This window comes from Mya arenaria, chromosome 10, assembly GCF_026914265.1.
Source record: "Mya arenaria isolate MELC-2E11 chromosome 10, ASM2691426v1".
NCBI classification, from domain to species: domain Eukaryota; kingdom Metazoa; phylum Mollusca; class Bivalvia; order Myida; family Myidae; genus Mya; species Mya arenaria.
The window spans coordinates 27,828,673-27,854,454 of NC_069131.1; the positions used below are offsets into that span (position 1 = coordinate 27,828,673).

The 25,782-nt window shown below is 33.5% G+C and overlaps 1 protein-coding gene across 17 annotated transcripts in view; it reads left to right on the forward strand.

Annotated features, from left to right (window-relative positions):
* Window positions 1-21,849, forward strand: part of LOC128205812 (adhesive plaque matrix protein 2-like) — a 63,997-nt gene extending 42,148 nt beyond the window's left edge. For 4 of the 17 annotated variants that reach the window (XM_052907775.1, XM_052907777.1, XM_052907781.1 and 1 more), the window contains 16 exons: window positions 751-861; window positions 1,881-1,991; window positions 2,295-2,405; window positions 2,915-3,025; window positions 4,887-4,997; window positions 5,606-5,716; window positions 6,439-6,552; window positions 6,845-6,955; window positions 7,456-7,566; window positions 7,777-7,884; window positions 8,328-8,438; window positions 10,343-10,480; window positions 16,494-16,632; window positions 17,859-17,890; window positions 19,252-19,294; window positions 20,895-21,849. In XM_052907775.1, the coding sequence (XP_052763735.1) occupies window positions 751-861; window positions 1,881-1,991; window positions 2,295-2,405; window positions 2,915-3,025; window positions 4,887-4,997; window positions 5,606-5,716; window positions 6,439-6,552; window positions 6,845-6,955; window positions 7,456-7,566; window positions 7,777-7,884; window positions 8,328-8,438; window positions 10,343-10,480; window positions 16,494-16,632; window positions 17,859-17,890; window positions 19,252-19,294; window positions 20,895-21,018 (1,697 nt within the window). In that variant the 3' untranslated portion in view covers window positions 21,019-21,849. The other 13 variants (XM_052907783.1, XM_052907780.1, XM_052907782.1 and 10 more) reach the window with 13 other exon arrangements.
* The last annotated feature ends 3,933 nt before the right edge of the window (window positions 21,850-25,782 follow it).

Consider the following 25,782-nt stretch of genomic DNA (forward strand, 5'->3'; position numbering starts at 1 on the left):
TTTATTGGCTCATTAATAGGAAAATATTTGGCCTGAAGAATAACACTATTTATGTAAAAAACTACAGAAACAAGCTCAGTAGCCAAGTTTAAACATTAACCCTGTTTAGTGGCACAGGGTAAACGCCATGATACGTATCGTCCTAACCTACACAAGTGCATGCTCATAATTTGTTTGTGAAATTATCTTGTGTTGAAACAAGATTTTAATTCCCACGTTCTTGCATTGTCTGTATACTTTATTTTAACGCACACCTTATTTCTTATAAAATTGTAATCACCATAATCGACCCTAGTGAACTTTCACCGTGTAACAATGGTTTATGTGTGTAAGAAATGCATATGGTTACTCAGAAGGATTGCTTGGAGCCAATTGTACTAAAGGTAGTGATGACATGATCAAATCTGTTTAGTTTACAAGCCGCCTCCGAAATAAAACTTTGGCAATTGACTTCACTGGTGTCCCAATTCTTATGGTTCTACTACCGTCGTTGTTTGTATTTATATTTCATTAGGTGGCATTAAATTATGTTCTTTGTAACGTCCGATAGGTCGATCCGACGTGCAATATACAGTGTAGTTAGTCATGTTCTTGTCCCTTAAATTAATTAATACGACTAATGGTATCGTAAATGTATAATTTCTGTCAATGAGAAACTGCAATTGTCATACTTTACATGTATCTCGTGCTCCAGAAATGTAAATTTTATAGATATAACCATCATCTTAATAATCCTGTTTTCAATAATAGACGACCCCTGTGAGCCCCAGCCTTGTATGAATGGAGGAACTTGTTCAGTTTCGGGCACAGATTATACATGTAGCTGTCCGCCAGGGTGGATAAATGAAACGTGCAATTTAGGTAAAACAAAAATTTGGTAAATAATATACTATTTCGAATTGATCAACCCCCATTGATCTCTTAGTTTGTAATCCAACATAGGCAGTGTCTTTTTGTTGGTCGAAGACTTTGATACACAGTACAATATACTTCGCACTTTCAATTCCCAACAAAAAATGCACAAATTTGTCAAATGCGTATGAACTCATCAGAAATACTCAATCGAAAAAGTTCTATATCGACGTAATATTGCATTCACGTGTATTTATGGTAAATATCGTTATACCCTCCGATGGGATTTTATATGTACTGTTGTGTACCGCTTCATGGACATAGTAAACGGAATATTAACGATATTTAATGTTTTAATTCATACTGTTAATAGAACGTTAAGTTACTTTTAATCAATTAGAAACAGACGCATGTATTGGCTCATCTATTGCACAATAGTTTGCCCAAATAATGTAATTACATTCATTATTTATAAGTATCGTCCCACTTTACGCTTGCAAATTCTCAACTATTGTTTGAGAATTAATCTTTGGAAATCACATATGCCACGTACTTGCAGTGTATGTATACTATGTATTAACGTACATCTTATTTCTTATATCAATTTGATCACATAGTTGACCCTTGTGAACATTCACCTTGTGCAAAAGGTTGAGCGGCTATAGTCCAGTTTATAGTATTCAATTCCTGCAAGTTAATAAAGGAGCAAACGAAAAGATTGCCTAGAAATGTAATATATGTAAAAAAGTGATTTCACATTCGAGTTTTATCATTTTACAGTTTCAGAAGACTCGAGAGTTGGGACTGAATTCAATGGCATGATTTGTAAAAAACTAAAAATATAAATGCATTTCTAATTCTGATTTATGTGTGAGGGCACTTTCAATACATTTTTTTTCAATTGTACCATTAGTTCCCCTTAATCGCGCACCTATTCTCAAACCAATGTGTTTCAACACACATGCATTTTTCTATCGCGCCCATTTCGATGCAAACCATGAGCTAAATTGTTTACTCTGCGTTATTAGTCGACCCATGTGATCCTCAGCCATGCTTAAATGGAGCAACCTGCATAGACTCGGGCACAAATTACAGATGTAACTGCTCTGTAGGTTGGATAGGTGAAATGTGCAATATAGGTAAAAACAGTTGTGTGTAATATATTTTGTTTTAGGAATGACAATTAAAGCAAAATTATTTTCTAACAACTCTGTTGATTCGAAACTGAGATTAGTTATAACTTTTCAACTTAAAATAGTTCGAAGAAACGAAATAGATACCATTTAAAAGGAATATAAAACAACGTATTGTTTTGCATAGCCTTGATATTTCTATACGACTCGTACATGTAATGTCAACCGAATCTTTAATCTGCATCAAATTAGTATCCTACTTTTAATGATCGAATATAATATAATTATTTACGCTTGGTACTTTATCAGATGATCCATGTACCCCTCAGCCATGTTTGAACAGCGGAACATGTAGAATATCTGGCACGATTTACACGTGCGACTGTATGTCAGGTTATCTGGGTGACAGGTGCAATATAGGTAAATTTCTGTCATGTATATGTAAGCGTTTCGTTCATAAATCTCCAGAGAATAGATGATCAAACACAGACTATCAGAAGTAGTAAGGTTTTACAGTGACCCAGTTCATCTAAAATATTTTGATATGCACATTAGTCGTTTTCATCTCTGTATTTGGTTGCAAAATTGGGACAAACATAATGGCTCATAGCAATAAACACGCATGTACATGTTGACGGATTTACGATTCAAATTAAGTTCGAGCATGCAAACGAATACATTGTTAGAAAGATTTGTCATCACTACGAGTGTGATTAAGTGGCCAGTTATCTTCTGAGCGTAATATAATACTTTCTATTACAATTCTAAATTGAACATTAACAGCGGTAAACTGGATGATAATCTGTTTCATATTAAAACAATGTGCGTTTATATTGTCAGAAAGGATTCTCTTGCTTCATTGTTATACATTTCATTTACCCATGCACAGACCTCACCATTCATCCTCATTTCCATAATCATGACCACAGTGGACCCATGCGAACCATCCCCATGTGCAAATGGAGCGACGTGTGCGAGAAATTCAGCAGATTACACATGCACCTGTACTAGTGGATGGCTGGGAACCAACTGTTCTACAGGTACACGCAATGATGATCCGCATGCCCCATATTCATACAATGTAGTATCATCGACTCCCCTACCGCGATAGTTCGTTTCTAGTTATAGTTAATATTCAAGCTCAATATGCGTAGAAGTTCACCTGCTCGGTACGCTAAATGTAATATCCATATATTACCTCCCTTTACATTTTGATATCATAGATGTTGAATATACGTAATCAAACTCCTTCTCGGCAAACTAAACGTGATTTTATCGAATTTTCGCGCGTTGAAGTTTAATATCATAAATGTTTAATGTAAGTAAACGTACTATACGTTATTTGCATACATTATAGTTATTGTATCCTGCAATTCCCTCCCGTTACAGTTGCTCTTCGATGTTGAATGTGCGTTAAAGTTTTCCTCGGCAATCAAAATATAGAATCCTTGAATTCTCTTCCGTAAAATTGCTCTTCGATGAGGAATGTGCGTGAAAGTACTCCTCGGCGAAAAACAAATGTAGAATCTTTGAATTCCCTCCCGTAAAATTGCTCATCGATGTTGAATATGTGTATACATACTCATCGGCATGCAAAATGTAGAGTCCTTGAATTCCCTAAAAATTAACAAGATTTAATGTTTCACATCATTATGTTAATAGTGCGATCAGCTGACCAATTAAATACAGAAGTATATATAGGCTCAGTAATATATAAATATCCTATGGCAGCATGTGTGACATTGATATTGTCAACCGGAGAGCAGAATGTCACCCGAGGCGTAAGCCGGCTGTTTCGAGGGTTGACAATATCAATGTCACACATGCAGCTATATGATATGTATTATTATTATTATACCGAAAAAAAGATAAGTACATAAAAAGTTTTAAAATGTTTTTATTTTATTTAATTCAACAAGTTAAACAAAATATAACATAATTAAATAATTATATTTAGAACAAAATTCCACCGTTAAATATGGTAAAATTTCTACAAAAACGGACAGTTCCTGTCGTCTGAAGTTTTTGTGTACACATTGAATAATGACATCACTGCTGTATGTGTATAAGGGAGGCAATCACGTCATGATTTAGCTAAAATATTGAAGCAGTTATTTGCCCTTTTATGACATTCCAAATATCACTGCAGTCATATGACCTGACAGTGAATTATCGCTTTTTTCAAGTGTCAAAAAGGTGGAAAATGTTTCTGATAGTCAAAATATCTCTTTTTCGGGTAATGGGATTCTATCATTATACTTTGTATCACCGCATATCTTATTTTTTTTATATCAATTTGATCACCGCAGTCTTCCCTTCACCATGTTACAATTGATTCATGTGTGTAAGAAACGCAAAATACTACTCTTGTTTGTGTTCAGAAGTATGGCTTGGAGCCAGTTGTACTACAGATAGTGCTGGCATGATCAAATCTGTTCAGTTTGCAAGACGCTTCCGAAATGAATCTTTGACAATTGACATCACTGGTGTTAAGTAGGACAAAGCCGTTTGCGTTGCTTGCTTTAAATATAAATATGAATCGTTCATTTTTTATTTATCTTCTTCTGGATCGATACAACTTTATCATGCGTATCAATTAGATTTTCTGTCAATCCTTACGGTACGTCTAACGACGTTGTTTGTATGTATCTTGTATTAGGTGACCTTTCAATTTTTCCGATAGGTCAATCCGACTTGGAATTACACAGTTTTGTTATTAATGTCCTTGTCGCTGGTATTACTGAACATGACTACTAGGTTAGTAGATGTATCTTTTCTGTCAAGGAACAGTCTCAGTCAAACATAGATTGCAATTACCATACTTTACATGTATCGCGTGCCTTTGAAATGTCTATTTTATAGATATTACCATCATCTTAATAATCTTGTATTGAATAATAGACGACCCATGTGTGCCCCAGCCTTGCATGAGTGGAGGAACTTGTTCAGTTTCGGGAACAGATTATACATGTAGCTGTCCGCCAGGGTGGATAAATGAAACGTGCAATTTAGGTAAAACAAAAATTAGGTAAATAATGTACAATTTCGTATTGATCAACGCCCATTGATCTCTCAGTTTGTAATTCAACATAGGCAGTGTATTTTTGTTGGGCGAAGTCTTTCATACACAGTTCAATGTACTTCGCACTGTCACCACTAAACAAATATTGCACATTTTTTTCAAATGCGTGTGATATCATCAGAAATACTCAATCGAATAAGTTGTTATATCGACGTAGAACTACATTCAAGTGTACTGATGGTAAATATCGTTATACTCAGCGATAGTGTTTTACATAAATTGTTATGTACCGCATCATGGAAATAATATTCGACGTATTAATAAGATTAAATGATTCGTTTTATACTGTTAGAAGTACGTTAAGTTACTTGTTATCAATTAAAAACAGAGGTATATTTTGGCTCATTTACATTTGTATTTACTTCATGAAAAAAATATAATTACACGCATTCATTATAAGTATCGTCCCACTCTACGCTGGTATATGCTCAGCAAATGTTTGAAAATTAATTTTTGGAAGTCACTGATTCCAACGTTCTTGCATTGTTTGTATATTTTGTATTAACGTTCATTTTCTTATATCAATTTGATCACATAGTTAACCCTTGTGAACCTTCACCTAGTGCAAACGGAGCTACATGTGTGAGAAGTTCAACAGATAACTCTTGTTTGTGTTCTGATGGATGGCTTGGAACCAATTGTACCGAGGGTAGAGCTCCTATAATTAAATCAAGTAGTTTTCCTGCAATCTAATTAAGGATCAAATGAAAAGGTTTTTGTGACGTTTTCCATCATGGTACAGAATAACTTTAGTTAGGGATGACACATTGAGGCCAAACTTTGTATTTAAGAAGAGTTTACGGAGACCTTACATTAAATTCCGTTTTAGGCCCATTCATGGTCACTATTAATAAAAATAGAAAAACAGTTGGTTCCGAATAACCTTAAATTGAGTTGACATATTGAGACCAATCTTTGTATGTAGGGAATGTTTAAGGAGGCAATTCATTGAATTGCGTCTGGGTCAATGTCAAGGAAACTGTCACTAAAACTCGAAAAACAGTTGAAACTGAAATATCTTTCATCTATGAAATGAAATACCTAATGCTTGGGTGGACATACTGTTAACAAATGTGGTCTACAAGAAGAGTGTGTTAATACCTATCCTTAGATTGCGTTTGGGGTCACTAAAGTTTGAATTTACATATTGTGACCAAACACTGAATATCTTAAGCTACAGTTCATTTATTAGAACTAAATCTGGTCGTAAAATTGAAACATATGTTACACTGAGTCATATTTTAAAGTAATATATGTTCAAACTGACTAGGATTTACAGAAATCTTTGCTACCAGTGTTGCATCGTTTTCATTCAGTTTTAGTTCAATCATTTTCAAAAACAATACTGTCTACATGTCTTATTCAACACAGTAAACCCATGTCATTCTGACCCTTGCTCAAACGGAGGCTCCTGTGTTGTGACTGGTACCACGTCATTTTCATGCTCTTGTGTGGTAGGATGGGTTGGAAATATGTGTACAACAGGTAAATGAATGGCGTTCATAAATGCTACGTTACGTTAAACTGTTATAAGTGGTAACTAAGACGTATGAAACTATCTACTTCTGGTAGCTTTATGTGATAATGAGGCGGCAAGCTTTATAGTTTTATTCAGAATAATTCCGTATCAGAACGTTCGGTCAGATATTCATTAAGTCATCAATATCGTGACCTTTCCTATTGTTGTGTATGTTTTGTCACGTCATTAAAAACTGCAATTGCTGATTTAAAAGAAGATTCACAATAACAATTTGCGATTCATTTTTCCCGTTACCAGTTGATCCTTGTTTTTCATCACCGTGTGAAAATGGCGGTTCTTGCCACATCGTTGGAGCAAGTTTTCAGTGTTCATGTCCTATCGGTTGGTTCGGTGTTCGCTGCAATAAAGGTATACATGAAATTTAAACACATAAATGGACATTGAATTAAAAGAAAATTCGCCGTTTAAACATTATTGTAAAGCTAAATTCTGGTTTTATTTTTGAAACATAAGTGACGTCACACATACATAACTGGCACGTTAAAGTTACGTTATATATAAGGCATATTTCTTCTTATTCTAATGAATACACTTATTTACCTGGTAACATGTCGAAATACCTTCAAAACTGTATAAATTATAGTTACAGCACCCACAAACCGAGCTTTTGAATTCATATACGCTTTACTACGATTTGTTTACTTTGAATCACGAGGGTGGTAGGTTTGCATCATGTTGTCAAGAACAATGTTCAATAAATAGTGTGCGGTATCTGTAAAAAAGGTTGTATTTTATTCGCATGGTAGATATAGAAGGGTTACGCATATTATAACTCCAAACGATTAGAGTTAATGCGCAGACGAGATCAAAGAAAATACTTTCAATTATGGTACATGTACGTTTTGTAGTTAGTCCATGCTTTTCATCTCCGTGTGACAATGGAGGGACGTGTTTTATGGTCGAAGAGCGTTTGATGTGTTCATGCATGCCTGAATGGATTGGAGATATGTGCAATATAGGTGATTAAAAAAGGAAAATCTTTGTTTAATTACCTTTATTACAAAAGTTTCAATATACATCATATAAGTATGAAGCTTTTTCGATGGTTACCGTGATGTTAACTTAGATATTTCCATTTGAAAGTTTGTATTTTAAATGGCAGTGTTAAAATGGTATTCACAGATATATATATATATAGTGGTTTACATCACTCCTTCATGGTATTTTAGTAAACCCTTGTGTTCCCAATCCTTGCAATAACGGTTCTTGCGGCTTGACAGACAACGGCTACACTTGTGCCTGTCCTCTTGGCGTTCTTGGATCAAACTGCTCAATAGGTAGATAATACACGCTCCTTTGGTTTTTGATAGTTAACGAGGCTTATAACAAAATTTAATGAAACCGATGTAACGGTTGTTTCCCAAAGTACCATTTAAACGATCTATTTGGTCATTTAAAAAAACAGACTTGTATTATAGATAATCCTTATTTGTGAAAGGCATTGTAGTGTATTCCTCAGGCAAATTGTAAAATTAAGCACAATTAATTTGAAAATAATATGAGTTAATGTAAATGAGTTCAACAGACCACCAAAATGACATTTGCAATTAAAATAAACTAATCCCGTAGCTTACCAAACGTTTTATATTACATATAGATCTTCGTCGATTTTCTTGAACAGGTATTGCTTATATGTATTCTGTATTAGTGCTCATGGTGTTCATATGTTCTGATATTAAACAACATAGAGTGTTAATTGTTTCCTTTCTGTAAACATCAGTTGATCCTTGTTTAATCTCCCCTTGCAACAATGGTGGAGTCTGCAGTGTCCAGGACCAGAGAGCCAAATGTGCATGTTCATCTGGATGGATTGGCTCTATGTGTGAATTAGGTATCGAACTTGCACGACAGCTATATAGTCACATTATCTTGCATGCGGGGTCGTGGAAATAATGCCTTTACTCACATGCATGTCTTTTGTAATTCACCAATACTTTATGAACGTGTGTATACATATGTATTTGATATGTAATTGTTTTATGTTTATATTATAATTTGATCTTTTCATTATGTTAAGGTTTCCATTTTCATGTTTCAACAAAGCATTTCAGATGTATTTTTAAGCCATACCAGACAGGATATGTAAATAAAGTGTACATGAATAATTAGTCAAGTGGTTATATTTTCCATTTTAAGTTTTCGTCTGTTTGCGAGTAAGCTGTGCATATTCACATTTTAGCCCCGCAACAAGACGCATTTTCACATTTTCGCCCCGCAACTAGGGGCATTTTCATATTTTTGCCCCGCGACTAGGCGCATTTTATCATCTCCAGTTGGCATAATTTCGCGTATTTGTCTTCTGGTAAACATGCGCAAAACTGTATCAAGACGAATCATACCGCTGCATTTTTATATCTACCAAAAGGCAAAAATGCGCCAAGAGGAAGGACAAAATGCGTTAAGAGGCGAGACTAAAATGCGAAAATGTTCCAAGTGGAAGGGCAAGAATGCGCCAATCGACGAGGCGAAAATGTTCCGGATTTTATTTTGTAATTTTTGCCGTTTTCGCTCCAACACAAGGCGAGGTTTTGCCCCAAAATATTGCGGGTTCACACATATTCGTCCTTTCGCTGCGAAAATGCAAATACTCGAAATGGCAGAAATTAGCCACAATAGGTGGTCGGGACTATGTTTTATTATGTTGAATTCAATTTGTCTTTACAAAGGTCTTAATATATTTTTCAGAACAAAGCACTAACAATTTCGAAAGGTGACGAGAGGCTTTGAGCAATGTATCATATACTTCTGCTCTTTCAGTTGTTATGCATATGACACGAATAGTTTTATTTTACTATAGTTTCGATAAAATGAGTATTTTATGTAACTTATATTGATATAAGATAGATATAATAGGCTGCAGACATTTAACAGGGTTTACCAAGGTATGCCCTTGTGGCCAGTATGAGCCTCCTACATTGGGCTCATTTTTGTTTACTCACGTAATGAATTTACAAAAACAAATCATATTTTGTAATATATACGTTTTACAATGTTAATTAACGCATACATGAGTGTTATGTAATTAACATTTTCGGCATTTATCTTATTTACTATATATCAAAAAAACTCTTTCCGCTAGTCTCTTTATGCTTACATTTTTTTCAGATGAATAATTTACATTTTGCAGAAAAAAGGAGTAACAGAACGTTTGAAATAAGAAGAGAATGAGAGATCATAACATATCAGTGAAACAGTTTAATAAACACTGTTTAATTATGCAGACGACAAATTAACGGATATTTGTTTATAGTACCTGTATTTTAAATACTCTATTTTAACTGTTTTCAGTTGAATATTAGTTTACTATAATTAAGCATATAATTTTATTAAGATAAACACGAATAGGTAATAGTTGATTATAGACACTGGCATCATATACTAAATTTACTCCTGCAGACAATGCCTCTGTGCTGTTCTAAACGATTTAATAAAATATATGTTTTGGGTGGTTAATTAAAGAGGTAAAATTAGGAACGGAAATAATTTAAGAATGATTCTGACAGCTTTATACTTCCATTAACAGTTGCATTTAGACCAGTCTAGTAACATATAATTTGGTATTGTTGTTTTTTATTTTTTATTGTTATTAATATTATTATTATAAATATTTTTATTTTTTTATTCATTATAATTATTATTATTATTGTAATCATTATTATTATGAGCATATTTATCAGACTCCAATTTTTCACCTGGTTCAACAAATAAAAATGTCTTCTACCTTATGTATTTCAGCCGATCCATGCGACCCAAATCCTTGTTTGAATTCCGGTACCTGTAGCATTTCCGGCACTTCTTACTTATGCGCCTGCACATCGGGTTTCACCGGAAATAATTGTTCCGACATTGCTCCGACAGCAAGCGGCGCAACTGGTAAGAAATTTTCTAATAAAAATTTCGGCAAAAACACATTTGTATGTTTAATTTCGTAGAATGGCTTAAACACTTGTCTTTATGTCGGAGAATTAAGCAGACTCTTCATTATAAATGTGTAATGGTTATACGTGCAAGTATGATGAGGATATTTGATGTTCCTATGATGATATATTGTGATAAATGGGCAAACGAGAGACCATGAGAGGTAATGAACAAAATGCTGTAACAAATGTTTGATGTGCAGCTGCATATTCACAAACCTTCTTTCTCAGCAAAAAGAACCATTTAAATGTTTAAAAGATGATTGGAAAATGTAGTTACCATACTTTAATTTAGTCCATCCTATCCGCCAACACACTGTGGTTGAGGAAAACGTACATTTTGAAGAAAAGATCAATCGCAGTTCTTAATAAATGTTTTATGAATACGACTCCATTCTTCATTCTTGTTCAAAGTGTAAACTCATAAACTTTAAACTTATAATGCTTGAGTATAAGCCAAAATTTGGATAATGTTTAACAATAAAATAATTAATAAAATCCCTGGTGAGGAATCACGTTCTTCAAACCCAAACTTTTAACTTGACGGAATTTTGTAGAACGATGCAACGTCGAAAATGTAACAAAATAGTTCACACGTGTAAGAGCAGAAGAAAGCATATTCGTTAGACTAAGAAATATTTTCATATCTTTTCTGTAAAAAAAGGTATTAAAAATAACGTCGCTTACTTGTTGGTTTACATCAGTTGTGACCTGTGGTTTACCATGTTAGAACCCCTTTGAAGCCACGTGATTTCTCACCCTGAGGGTGGTCACCGAATACAGTGCAGACTAAAATTCAATTTCAAATTAGTTGTTATGTCTTTGTAATATCGTTTTTCTGTTACTGACATTTACATTCAAATGTGTTCTGCTTTCTTCAGGGTTTGTCTTTATATTCATTCAATCAAGTTAAAAATGAAGGTATATTCGAGGGTCATTCAAAACATGCGTAGACATTGTTAATAAGTAATTAAGGTTTTGAGATCGTTTCATAATATTTAGTGATTATATACATTAGGATATTCTTTAAAAAATCTTCAAGAAAGAAAGACACAATTCATTGAATGTTTATGATTGCTTAAACAAAAAGGGCTTCGACGGGAGTACACGGTATACAACGGTCGAGTATGTAAACATTTAAATGGTTTAAAGTATATACATGTGTATAATTCTATCAATATATAAATTCATGACGTCAATATCAGTATGCAAATAATTCGTTTTATAATGCCTCGTGGCCCTTTTTCATATTGGTTTTATCTGTGCAAAAGAGGAACATATGAAGAAACAAAAACAATTATATATCAAACAAATCCTATTGGTAGCAATAACAACGTAAAAAAATAATTTCATGCGGTATAGTAAAGTGATAAATCATTTTAAAGGTTACGTCATTATAAACTCAAATATGCACATTTTTTTTAAAATCCATCAATTTTTGACAGAATAATGGGCCTTTTAATTTTACATTTTTATCAATTTTTCTGTTAAAATAGGTCAAATTCAAAACTTCGGAATTTAAATGAAATATATAATGTAAAACAACACATTTTGTTTTTTTTCTATAAAGTTAATACACATTCCTAAATATCAGAGCTTTAGCAATGTTTTAAGCAAAATATTTCACGTTAAAAAAAATGATGAAAAAACGTCTATTTTTAAGAAATTTTAAAAATGCGGTATATTTTGAAGAATGAGCTAGCAATAAGGTAAAAGTTAAAGAACATTTACATTCTTCCATTCTCTGCTTGACTGTTGCATTTTTACAATTAAAAGTATTTTAAATAGGAAGATTAAAGGCAAACAAAAATTTAGTTGCCATGGTAACCATTCAATGAAAATACAAAAAATGCTAAGAAACATCGCTTTTTGTTAAAAAGGAGAATTATGTATATCTTGCATTGATTTGCCTGACAATTGTAAAAAAGGTGAACTTAAACCCATCTAGCAATTCTGAATACTTTAATATAAGTATGAGATTGTTAGCAATTTTCAAGGTTAAATTATAAATATAATTGTATACAAAGTATGACCAAATGAATAAAAAATAACAAATATTTCATTGACTGGAGCGGACATGCTAAAAAAGTATCACATTGAAAATACTAAGGTTTTTAGACAACAATTACAGTTTCCTAAGAAAACTAGACTCTAGTTATCATGGTAACTGTTTAAAGTGACACACTTATTCCATATCAATGCATACACATGTATAACAAACATATACTTTGACCCTTTAAACATTTTCACTCTATAATCACTCAAAAAATGAAGGAACTGTTCATGCTGTACCGGGGTATTTGGAAGTGCAGATACTTCTTATTGCAAGAAAATCGATCCTCTTTGCACTACACTGTAATCTTGGATATCGCAGGAATTGGGAGAGAATCTGCGAGACACTTCATGGTATGACTGTTGCATGATAGAACCACTGTCAAATACTGAAAAATACTGTCAAATTACACCAAGCTGATTTTTTCTCAGAAACCATCATGAGCCTGAAAATATAACAAAGGAATGAGTTGATTTCAATACACATGTACACAAAAGAAACTACATGCATTAAGTTTATATGGCAACATACATATACAGATGTATACATTCAGTGTAAAAATGTTTTATCACAATTAATTAAGCGAATACATTATATTACCAGATATTATCTTAATAAAGTTGACATACATACAGAGAGAAGTAAGGATTTCTACTTTAAAACTACATACTGTTTAAAATTTTTGTCCACTTTTTGTACATAGCAAATTACTTTTTCTTTATCATAATTTATTTTTCATTTCCAAGTTATTCCTCAAAAACAACATTATATTTTTATAGAGCAAAAAAATACAATTTGACAAAAATGTACATACAATTATGTTACTGAATTTGCATCAGCCAGGTGAGAGTGAAGTTGAAAGCAAAAAGAAACAAATTAAAGATAATTATGTATTATTCAGAGAGGGACATCTATGTATATATATGTAATGAGGTTTGATGTCTATACACAGTTTGGTATTTATCAGAATCAATTTAAGAATCAATTCAACTTCACAGCTCAGAAAAATGTCAAAAGCATTTATTTTACAAAAAATAAAATGTGTTATCATACAAATTGTCACAGTTTATAAAGAGTTCTCAATAACTTACTATAAGGTATAATTCCAAAGAAAATTAAGCAAATGACATGTTCATGAGATATTCTCTGGTAAAAATGCATCATAGTTCTATGTTACCTCAGTTCTGCAATCCTTCCCATCATTCTGAGTGGCTGAATTTGAGTGACATGAATGTATTCTATGGCTTTATATCTCACTGAAAGGAAAAAAAAAAGATTAAATAAAAAAGGGAAAAAAGACCAACAAATGACAAAACTGACCATCCATGAATTGGCAGACTTACTAATGTTTAAAAATACTCACAACATTTAGTCAAAAAGTAAGAACAACCATTTATGGAATGCGTTGTTTATAATCATTTCAAAAGAATAATCACAACAATGCGTTGAAAATTAATGACAGCAATTGAAATCCATTATAACAGGATTTCCAATCAGTTTGAAGACTAATAATGTTTGAAAAGTTTTTACAGAGAGTGATTTTATAATCCAAGTAACTATACAGAACATAAAAATGTTTCCTGAAACTTACACCTTAAAACATTGATATGTTTAAATTTGAAACTTTCCCATTATTATTAAGGTATTAGTTACTTAGTGATAATATATGATCTATAAACAATTAAAATTGGTAGGCATCCAATTAACTCTTTAGAAGATTAAAAAATGCTTACTTTCTTAGTTTCAATTGTGAAATGCCTATATATAAGCCAGCCTGCTTTTTTCTTATTAACCAATAAAACACTTATTGGAAACTTGGCGTTGTAATTTGATTAATTGATTTTTGGTTGTCGAGCTCCTTTAAGTTATTAAATATGAATTTGTCGGGCAATGTCATTGGCAGAAACATGCGCATAAACGATAACAAACTTCAGCTTGACAGATTTTTAATTAATAATTTAGAATGGCTTTAATAAAAAATAACCGCCAATTCTCCATTAGTTTATTTACTTGTTTTAAAACCGAAAGTGACCAGATCCCTAAAGAACCCGGTCTGTTGATTTCATTAAAACCGATCACAAAATACGAAATAAAAACAATTGCAAAAGTCTTATTTATTTAAATTATAAAACATTTGACCAATGTTCATGCAAAAGAATTGGCAACCCCTAATAAATAGCATTCTAAATATAATAAAACAATGATATGCATAAACCTACCTCAATGTTTACTCAAAATAAATTACTATTTACAGAGGTTGGCATTTAAAGTAAACAAAATTTACTACCTGGTTAATTCGGATACTCTCGGCTTTTAAGGTTGCATGCCTTTTGAGTCATCAAATTGCTCTTGTTTTTGGCCACTCTCAGAAACGATGTGTTTATAAATAGCCCTTGCGGAAAAATGCGACAGATTACTGAATCAAATGGATAGTATCACTATGTAAAAAAGTGAATGAATTTTCAGAAAATCGATGATGCATTGTTGTTTTCTTTCGATTTGGACCTGTAATTCAGCATGTTTTATCCCCTGTTTTAGTTTTTGTCAAAATAAAAGCAGAAAAACTACATAATAATTCATAAAAGTTATACTCACCGATGCAGGAGACGTCAATGTATCCTTGTAAAGTCATTGACAATCAAAAAACAATTCTTAAAATATCCGAAATTGAAAGTATAAAATGTCAGTCAAAACGTCCCAAGACCGGCAGAAAAACGACATATTACAAAAAATGCTTGTGAAACTTTTTGCTCGTCTTTTATTGTTTCACATTATTAGATAAAACCCGTACAACAGTTGATGGATAATTTATTCATGATTATTTTGGTACCATTTTCGACAGTAAGTGTAAATGTTTGCAGGAGTAATATCCATTGGAGTGAGGAGTGATATTAGCATGTGTACAATAGGGAAGTGTAAAATACGACGTCACGTTGTTATTGCTACTATTGGGCATTTAGCAATTGTAAACTAATTGATTTCAAGGTCAATTTAGGTTAAAATAAAGAGTAAACATACACACAACAATAACTCTATGTGCAATTGTTCACATATACGTTATCAGCAGAAGGTAAAATAAATTATGAATTACACTGGTCGCACACATCCAGTACTGCAGGGTGCACAGCTCAAACACCGGGTGTACACCTGTTGCACCAGCCACACACTTTCAGGACTGGGTACACACCACAAATACTGGACGCACAGCTTATTCACTGGGTACACACCACAAGCACTGGGCGCACATGTCAAGCACTTTGGACACACCTCCAGCATTGGACGCACACCTTAAACACTGGGTAAACGCCTCAAGCACTGGGCGCACATGTCAAGCACTTTGGACACACCTCCAGCATTGGACGCACACCTTAAACACTGGGTAAACGCCTCAAGCACTGGGCGCACATGTCAAGCACTTTGGACACACCTTAAGCACTGGACGCACACCTTAAACACTGGGTAAACACCTCAAGCACTGGAGGCAAACCTCTAACACTGGGCGCACACCTCAAGCACTGGACGCACACCTTAAACACTGGGCAAACACCTTAAGCACTGGAGGATTTCCTCTAACAGTGGGTAAACACCTCCAGCACTTGGGACACATCTCTGGCACTGAGTACACACCTGCAGCACGAGCCAACACTTTGTACACACCTTGCATGCTGGGTGTTCTCCTCAAGCACAGGATGCACACAGCCACCCTGGGCGCATCTCCAGCATCGGGCACACATAACACGCAACGGGTGCACACCTCAAACTGGGCGCCCTACTCCAGTTTAAATAGAACAAACATTACATATGATCAGCATGCACCATAATTAACATTATGGTTATTTATCAGATAACTACCTATTTGTTGTTTGGATCCCTTTAAAAGAGTATACAGTGTTGTTTGTTTCTTCTTCCATTTAAGGCAGCACCACCACCACTGAAAGCCCTCCAGGCGATAATAGCACAGTAGTCATCATCATTGCAGTCGTAATTCCATTTGTGATTGTATCGACCGCCGCTGCGATTGCTATAGTTATTTATAAACTTCATGCATCACACATGTAAGTATCATATCAGAATGTGTAAGCAAAAGTCGCACCGTACCTCGACCTCAGTATACACTTTTAATTTTTTTTAGAGATTTCTCGGAAATATTTCTGATTCTATAAAGTTCCGATAGGAGCATCTTCGAACATTATCTGTTTCAATATATTGGTTGACTTATTATTTTAAACTATCACGTTTCGCTATGCTCATTACCGGGATTCATCGGGATTCATCGTGATTCTCATCAGGATTTATCGGGAATCATCGTAGAATAATGGTTTGTTCATAAATAAACCATTTATAGATATCTACAATGACGGGACATCTTATGCGCAATTTTTAATATTCTACGTAAATTTTTTTTCTATTCTAGCTGTTATGTTCATTTAAGCGTGTATGTCTGGCTCCATTTTCTCGATAGTTCTTAAACGTAATGCACCGGTCAATTGTAACGACGCCCCGCCCCAAGGTGCGGTGAAAAGCGGGGACTACGACTTTCGGTCCAGCCAATCCCGGTTAAATCCCCGCCCTGCGTGGACAAACTGCTGTAAAAATCCCCGCCAAATACCCCCGAACCCCAGGATACCTAGGTAAGGCCCATACCCCGCTCTTTTTGGAGCGAAAACAAATCACCGCATTCAATCGGCACTGCGGGGCCACCTTAAAGGTAAAAACACGGCCCATTTCCCACGCTATCCCCGGTATACCCCCTGACCTAGGTGACGTGGTAACAATTGACTGGTGCATAAGGTTAATTAGCTTTTTAATTTAGCTAAATGTCTTATATTATCTGGATTATCCCCATTTTTTAAATTTAAATCTTGATTATCATAAGATAATTTCCTTTTAAAGCCCAAACACTCTTAGAAGTGTAAGAATTGCATGATACTTACCTAAACAAACATAGTAAGCTTAATTTTATACTTATATAAAGGAATTTAGATATTTCGAGAAATTTAACAATATCTCTTCTTTTGTGGGCACCAATATTTATTTTTTATTTTTCAGTACTTTTAAAAACAATCATTAGGGAAAACATTTAATGTGGGAGTTTATAATCGCCTTCATTATTTAAACAAATCTGACCAAAAATTGATGAACATAAATTTATTACACGGAACCCTAATTTAAATAAGACATCCCAAGCAAAGGTAGCGAGATTTAATAATTTATACAGAATTGAAAAACACGGTGCGGGGGCATTTGGGGGAGATTTTATCAATGTCCTTATCTTTTACAGTAAACGTGTTGACGTTGTGCGATTAACGAAATGTAAGACATTTGAATGCGTGCATGTTAGAGTCGCTGTTCCCCTACATTACCACAACTGTTATTGCGAATAAATAGATCGATTTGCATGGTTTTCGGGCTCCGAACATTCTTAAGTGTAACAAGCTTACGCACCTTAGACCATAATAAATCGTGTCTATGTTAGCATTCATGTACTGATATATTTTGGTGTTTTCCCGATCGAAAATACAATAAATTTTATAATCTCAACGATCTTGCCGAATATTTTAATTTCATTTTATTATAATTCCTAGAAGAAAATACAATTGCAAAAATATGCTTTATACTTTGTACCAGTATTCTTGGCATTTGATATCAAACAGTGATGTTTTCTGTGTGAATTCCATGATCAACACACTAAATAAACAAATAAAGTTTGATTTGAATACATTTTGCAGTAGAAATCTATCTAATAATTGAGAATAGTCCAGAATGGACTAAGGCGGTCAAAATTCTTCTGAGGATGTTACTCGTTTAGAATTCGTTTTTCGGGAGTTCGTTTTTTCAGGATATATAGATACAGAGTGTGTATACCACGTGATAAATTACGTCATATATTCTACGTCGGAAGACAACTTTTTGCTTAAAATGAAGACTTAAATCAAAGATAACATTTCTTTTACTACACCATTTTAAATAAAACAAAGGGCAGTCTACGCCGCTTAAAGAGCCCCACTTTCGTTTTATTACCGAAGTTTCATAATGTGATTAGTTTCATCAAACACTTCGACAAAACCTGTTTCCAAAATAATGTTTTAACAGTGCTCCGTCAGACGGCCGTATTGTGAAACGGTTTGTCCAAGTCTTTTAAGAAACTTAAATCTCAATCAAACTCTGATAAAAGACCGAATGCGTGGCTCCGTAAGTGGCGTAGACTGCGCGTTGCTTTATTTAAAATCGTGAAGAAATGGTAAAGTAATATGTGTTTAAAGTCTTTTTTCGAAGCAAAATATTGACTTCCGACATAGCATTTATGACGCAATTTATCACGTGGTATACACACACTGAGATAGTTTTCGCAATTAAAACTAATTTGTATAAGCTACTGCTGCATGCCAAGTTTGAAAACATAGTATAACACACGAACATTCTGTAAGAAGGTCCGTAATCTTATGTTTAAATTGTGTATTTAAGATATCACAGTGAAAGAAATTTAAAAAAAATGTATAAGAAAATATCAATATTTAACACGTTGAAGCATTTGTCTTATATCATTTTTCACAAATGTTAATTAAGAACGACCCAGATAAGTATTAATATTTGACCCTGCTGGAAATCCTAATCTTGCCCATGGGCCAGCCATAGACAGTACCAAAACACATTCTTTATTTATTTTTACATAGACCATGAAGGAAACAAATATTCAAGTAATGAGAAGAGATGCAGGTATTTTTGATAAGGTTATTTCAAAAGTAGTCCAAAATGCATTTTGTTTTTGTGCTTTTTGTTAAAACTTGCAAAATAGAAATGAATGATATGTATGCGATGTTTTCTTTCTATAGTGTTGGCTGTCATAATGCTCAAACAAATATCAATATAGCATGGCCTGTGGGAAAAGGGAAAGAATTGTGGCCATCAAAACACATCCCAATGACTAACCCAAATTTCTTATACCATTAAGACTTAGATAGTGTATATGTGTATTCATAACCTTGCATTTGACCTATGCCAAACAATTAAGGAACTTTGGTGAAAGAAGAACAGCTTTTACTGATTTTCGAACACGGAATTGCTTTTTTGAAGACTAAACTAAATTCCAAAAGGTTAAAAACCTGTTTGTTTACTACATTTAAGAAAGAACATTGAAATATTAGCGTTATATATAACAGTTATACGTTCTTTTTATTTAAGGCTTAAAAAGGTAAACATCGACAGGTATATGTAGTGTTAAGGTGTCTTATGATATATGGTAAAATATAAAATATTAGAATATATTAAAAAAATAGAATAAAGATGTTAGTGCACGATTGTTTTGTTTTCCACTTTTAAGATGTTAAACGAACATACATTATGGTTGTACATTTCATGGACTTATGATGCAATGATAATATCATATATTGGTTCGTATGACTTTAGCAAGAATGTTTATTTTATCATAAGACATTTTACACTGTTTTCGCAATTACTTGTATGCTTATTGGTTGGGGTTGTTATCACTAACATGTACTAGTACTAGTATGGTAATTTCTGCTTGAAAAAGGATATAATTTGAAAGCAGTCTTATTTAGACGGCTTGCAATAGTTGTAGCCCGGAATTTTAGCCATTCTGGTTTTTCCGACCTAATCCTCCGGTACAAACAAAATTAAAGCGTTGTAATATACACATGTTACTTAGGAAACAATAGAGTCACTGGACTGTTACATGAATTGCAATAGCTTGAAATTCACCTGTTATTTGTACCGGCATGGGAAAACCCAGTTATGATAATTCCGGGCTATCTGCATAGAGTGAGTACTATAAGTAAGGTTTTGCTTTAATAGATTTATTTTATTGTGGACAGAAATATCACTTGATTCGTATTACTATTCCTTTAATGGATTTTTTTTTGTTTTAGTGTGATTTTTTTGTGTGTGTTTGTTCATCTGAAATAGTTTATGATAGCATATCTTGTCAGAAGCATTGTCCATTTTTAAATCAATTCAAGCTATTTAACCTATCATTATGTCGCGTGCCACCTCCATAATAATTGGTCTCATCTGGAAGCATTTTACCATAATAGAAAGGTTATACTTAATCATACCCAGGGGGCTTGTTTACGAACCAATTACAAAAGACGAATAAAGCCAAATATACAGCACAAAATACAAACAAATCCATATTGTAAATTGTGCTATTTAATACATGTCTTCTAAATGAATTTAATACTGATTAAAGAGTTGTAAAGTTGTAATATAACAGTCAATGGGATTGAGAAAAGCTTACTGTCATGAGAAATGAGCCACTTTAAAACCTTTCAACTCTTTAATTATTCATTCTTTTCTTCAGACCATGTCTGGGGACAAATCACCGCGTATCCATAGTTCCAGAGAAAGGAAAATCCATCACCAGTCTACAAATGGACGCCAAAACGGCCACAGAAACTAACGCTGGTGTTAATACTGATACGTAGGACAAAATACGTGACGAGAATACTAGGGCATACGAAGTTAGCAACAGATCTTTTCAGATTCATAGTTAAGAGGACATCCTCCATAGTGAAAACAACATCTTTCAGAATGGTGATATTGGAAACATTTCAGAAGATATCTGAAACATGAAGGATGCCAGGGACCTGACTTCGATATCTGTCACTTGGAATTGCTGATAATTCTAGTCTGGGTCAAAATCATCAATAGCACATGTTCCATTTTGTAAATCACATTTCGCCTTACACATTCTTCTAAAAGGAGCTTTAATAACAATATATAGAGGACAACACGTACAAATCATTACGTTTCAATACTTAGTGGGAAACTGTATGCATGACAACATTTGTTTTAAAAAGGACCTACGCTAATACATGTTTTGCATTTATTAATACACACATACTTATTTTTGAAAAAGTCGTTTTAAACATTCTATGCTTTTGATATATATATATATTTAAGCAGCACACACCTACTCGTATGTTTGAATATATATCAAAACGAATAAGTGAAATGATTTTTGGTGAGAACTGAAACATTATATGACATGCTCAGTTTGACCAGCAGTAGTAGTAAGGATAAAGTACATGCATAAAATGTCTATGTATAACATTTTATACATTCTTCAGACAGACGGGTTTATAAAAAGGAAGAAGCTTGTAATGTGAAACGTACTTTCATCAGCCCAAAAAACCCACATAGTGATTGGCCTATTTTATTTTTTGTTGTTAGAGTGGATGACACGTTAACACCTATACATGATGTTTTACAATGTGAATTTGTATTAAAAATTATCATTAAACAATTCACAATTATATATGTATTGTTTTGTCAAGAAAATTTTCTAATTTTGTGACATCTGTTTAAGTATAATGAGTCGACTTGAAGTAAATTATATAAAGTCCCTTGCCAAATTATCTAATTTTAACTATTAAACGTAAACATTCAAGTGTTCCTTGCTTTAGAAACGAGTAGACGAATGCAATTGTCTTGCATTGTGGTAACGATTGTCTCTATTGAAGTATACATCTAATAAAACGTGTGTAGAGGACGTCGAGTATCATTATGGCCATCAAAGAGAGCTTCGAATGAATAGAATGCGCAATTCGCATGTATTTAGTAAGGACCATAACGGACAAGCGTTCAAAATCGTCTTGTGATGTTTATGCCCCCACCGATAGAGACGGGGAATTAAAGATTGAGTTAATCCGTCCATTCATACGTCCGACACAAACTGGTTTTGCACGAATTGCCAACATTGTATTAGTCACAGTGATAAAGCTTTTAGGAATGTTTACCTCCCAAGTGTTCTGTGGATTGATATTGGGCAACGGTTTGATATGGGGCACCCAGAACGTGCAGGGTAATGACCAAAGACTTAGTTTTAAAAACGGCTACAGACCATTTTGTTTCGCGTGCACCTCCAAAAGTATTTAAGCTAGAGTCCAAAATGTTCGCAGGAATCCTATCATTATGTCAAGTTGTGTACCTTTGGGTTTGCTTTGCCATATAATTCCAGACTTTAGGCCTCTGCTTTTTTAAAATGTGGCATAAAGATTATTTTCGTGCCTTTGCATATCTTAAAAAGTATGAGAGCCAGAGTCATGAAACTAAACAGGAATGTTTAACAACATGAAGTTGTTCGCCTGGCCCAAATTCCTCTAAACTTCTTAAGTCCCTTATAACAGGATTAAGCTAATCTCACTATTTTTCTTTTTCAATAATTTGCGTAATATTTACTTCATTAAGGGTTACTTAAGATAGGAATCTCTATCTTTATGATAATCCCAATAAACCATTTTTTAATTATCAAACTTTAATTCAAGTATGTATTTTGGCTAATTGAAATGAGCTACTTAAGCCTGTTTAGCTTAAGAAGTTTCGAGAAATTGGGGCCTGAGGAAAAAAATATGACAGGCTCCAGTCATAATAGAGTTAAGACTCTTAAAACAACTGCATATAAAGCAAAGAATTAATGTCACTCCTGTTATGATTTGTTGTTGAGCTAGATTAATGAAACTTAAGAGGTATTCTTAACAACATATGAAGTTGTTCACCTGAGGAATAGCATTTGACTGACACCAGTTATAAAATAGTTATGACTCTTAACCCAATACAATAAGTGTTTGAGCCAGATTCATGAAACTTAAGAGGAATGATGAATAGCATGTAAATATTGTTTAATGCTGTGCCTAGCAGATCAATGTATCTAGTCATAACTACAAACCTGCATTCTGAGCATAGAATTTGGTGTTTTAATTGAGTCAGAGTCATAAACCGTAACGAAGATGTCACCTTCCATGTTAAGTTGTGCTTAAGGTTTCATGATGAAAGTCATTTATACTGCTAACAGAAAAAAGGCTTTCACTTAATATATTTTAACAAAATTGAATAAAAGTGATAAAAATATTGTATGCAACATTAAGCTTCGGAACTGGTAAATTTGATGCACATCCAGGCGATATGATGTTCCTTATTATTTTGAAAAGTGGAAAAGTAGGAACATCTGTGTTCTTTGGACCAATATCTAATTGTTTGAAAAACGTGATAGTGATTTGGTAAGCTGCGACTATTTCATTGGTTGGTTTTCATGACACATCTAAAGTGATTTCCATACATAATCCCTAATGGATTTATGGTTATCCAAAAGGACCCGTTATTTTTATTTCAATGTCGTTGTAATATCGTTGCTTTAAATGAACCGCAACTGAATATGGCACAGATATTAAAAGTGTTTTCTTATTGGATCAAGATAATTTATTTGATTTCAGATTCCTACTGAATACGAGAGCATTAAATTATTGATGTCATTAAAAACATTTTGAAGAAACAACGTTGCATTATAGCATGTGAATTTCATAGCGAGCGTTAATTTAATACACCTGCGATACTTTGATTTAATTTATTTTGCTTAAAATATTCCAATATATTAATTGTTGAATAATATGCAGACATTCATATAAGTGGCAATATTTCACCTGCCGAACGATCAGAGGTTACATCAAAGCCCGTGTTTTTTCACCGTGTCGCATACATGGTAGTTCTTTTCTAAGAACAGTTTTAATGTTTTTAAAAGGGTCCTTATTCTGTAAGGCCTGTTGTTGCAGCAAAAAGGGAAACATTGCTGCTGTTAAAGTTGTGGTAGATGATAACAGCCGCTAAACTAGATATACCCTGAAAACTAATTTTCTAGGCATCCCCGAAGTTCATCATATTCTGACTGACTATTTGAAATAAAAGCTGGAACCCCCGTTTGTTGACACAAGACCAAAAGGTCAAATGTTTCGATTGAGTCAAAACACATAAAATATATAAAAAATGTTATTCTACTAACATTTCTGCATTGTCAACTGGGGATAAAACTTGTTTTAAATTTGAGCCCAAGCGACAAACAATAGCCATTGTTAAAGGCCAGGCAGTTATTTGCAAAGATAGCAAGAAGCGCAAATTTCCTTGCAAACAAGGAAAAGCAATTAGAGGGATGTTTTACAAAAAAAGTTTTTTAAGCTGTCAAATGAAATCTAACAAAAATAAACGTCTTAGTAAAGGTTTCAAATGCTTACAGTTTTTTTTGTGACCTGACTTCGGCCATAAAAGATAATAAATTGTGCAATCTTGACGATACCGTTAACATTTCAAACATACCAAGACCATTGACATAATTTATTTAATTTCCCTCGTATCAGCTCTGGTATTCAATATCAGTTAAATGAACTCGCACCCGCAGACTAGGTTTCGGTAGAAAATGCCATTTCTGTCACCAAAATGACAACTTCCAGTGTCAATTTTGCATATCCAAGGCAACCAGTCGGTGAGACAATTGTGCAAACCAAGTTTCAATTACGCGATCAAGTTTTAATTTATCGACATCTATCAGCTCACAGGATGAAACTTAAGTTTAATCTATTATTTCTTAACTTAACACGCCGAATATAAACCTTGACGCCACCATACCTACATGCAATCGGCTAAGCGATGCATGATTTTAGCACTGGTCACAATCTGCAAATCCATACAAATGACAAAACTCCAGGCCCCAATATCACAAAAATACTTAAGTCAAATCTCAAACTCAGTCTCAACTCATTTCACCATATAAAAGCGTAATATTCTTCAATATCTTGCAAGTTGTATACTTATTGAAAACGTATTTCCTTATAGAATGTGTTGATAAAAATATTTTGTCAATTTTTCAAAGAAAACTAATTCTTGAACAAAAATTATACTTGAGTATTTTATAAAAGATATAGAATTGTACTCAAATACATTTTTTGGCTGTAGAATATATTTACTTTGGAATTCGACCAAAGGCTTTTATCAGCCTATTCTGTGATAGAATGAGCTTATAAAACTGTTAAAAAAACATATGTGATTTTTAATGAATTTTAATGCTATGTGATAAAATGTGTTGAGACTGAGTTTGAGATTTGACTTAAGTGTTTTCGTGATATTGGGGCCAGGTCTAAATCCAGATCATCACTGACAAAAGGTTATACCAAGTGCAATGTCTCAACCGCATACGTAAAAGTACAAAGCAGCATATGTGGATATCAATTCTTGATAATTGTGTTTCGGTGCAGGGGATTGTTACATAAAGCAATATAAAGCAATAAAAATAATATATTATAATATAAATAAAAATAATAATATATATATTGCAATATAAAGCAATGAAAATTTGGAATAATCTTCCTACATACATAAAATGTCAAGATAAGCTACCAGCCTTTAAACATGCATTAAAAGGC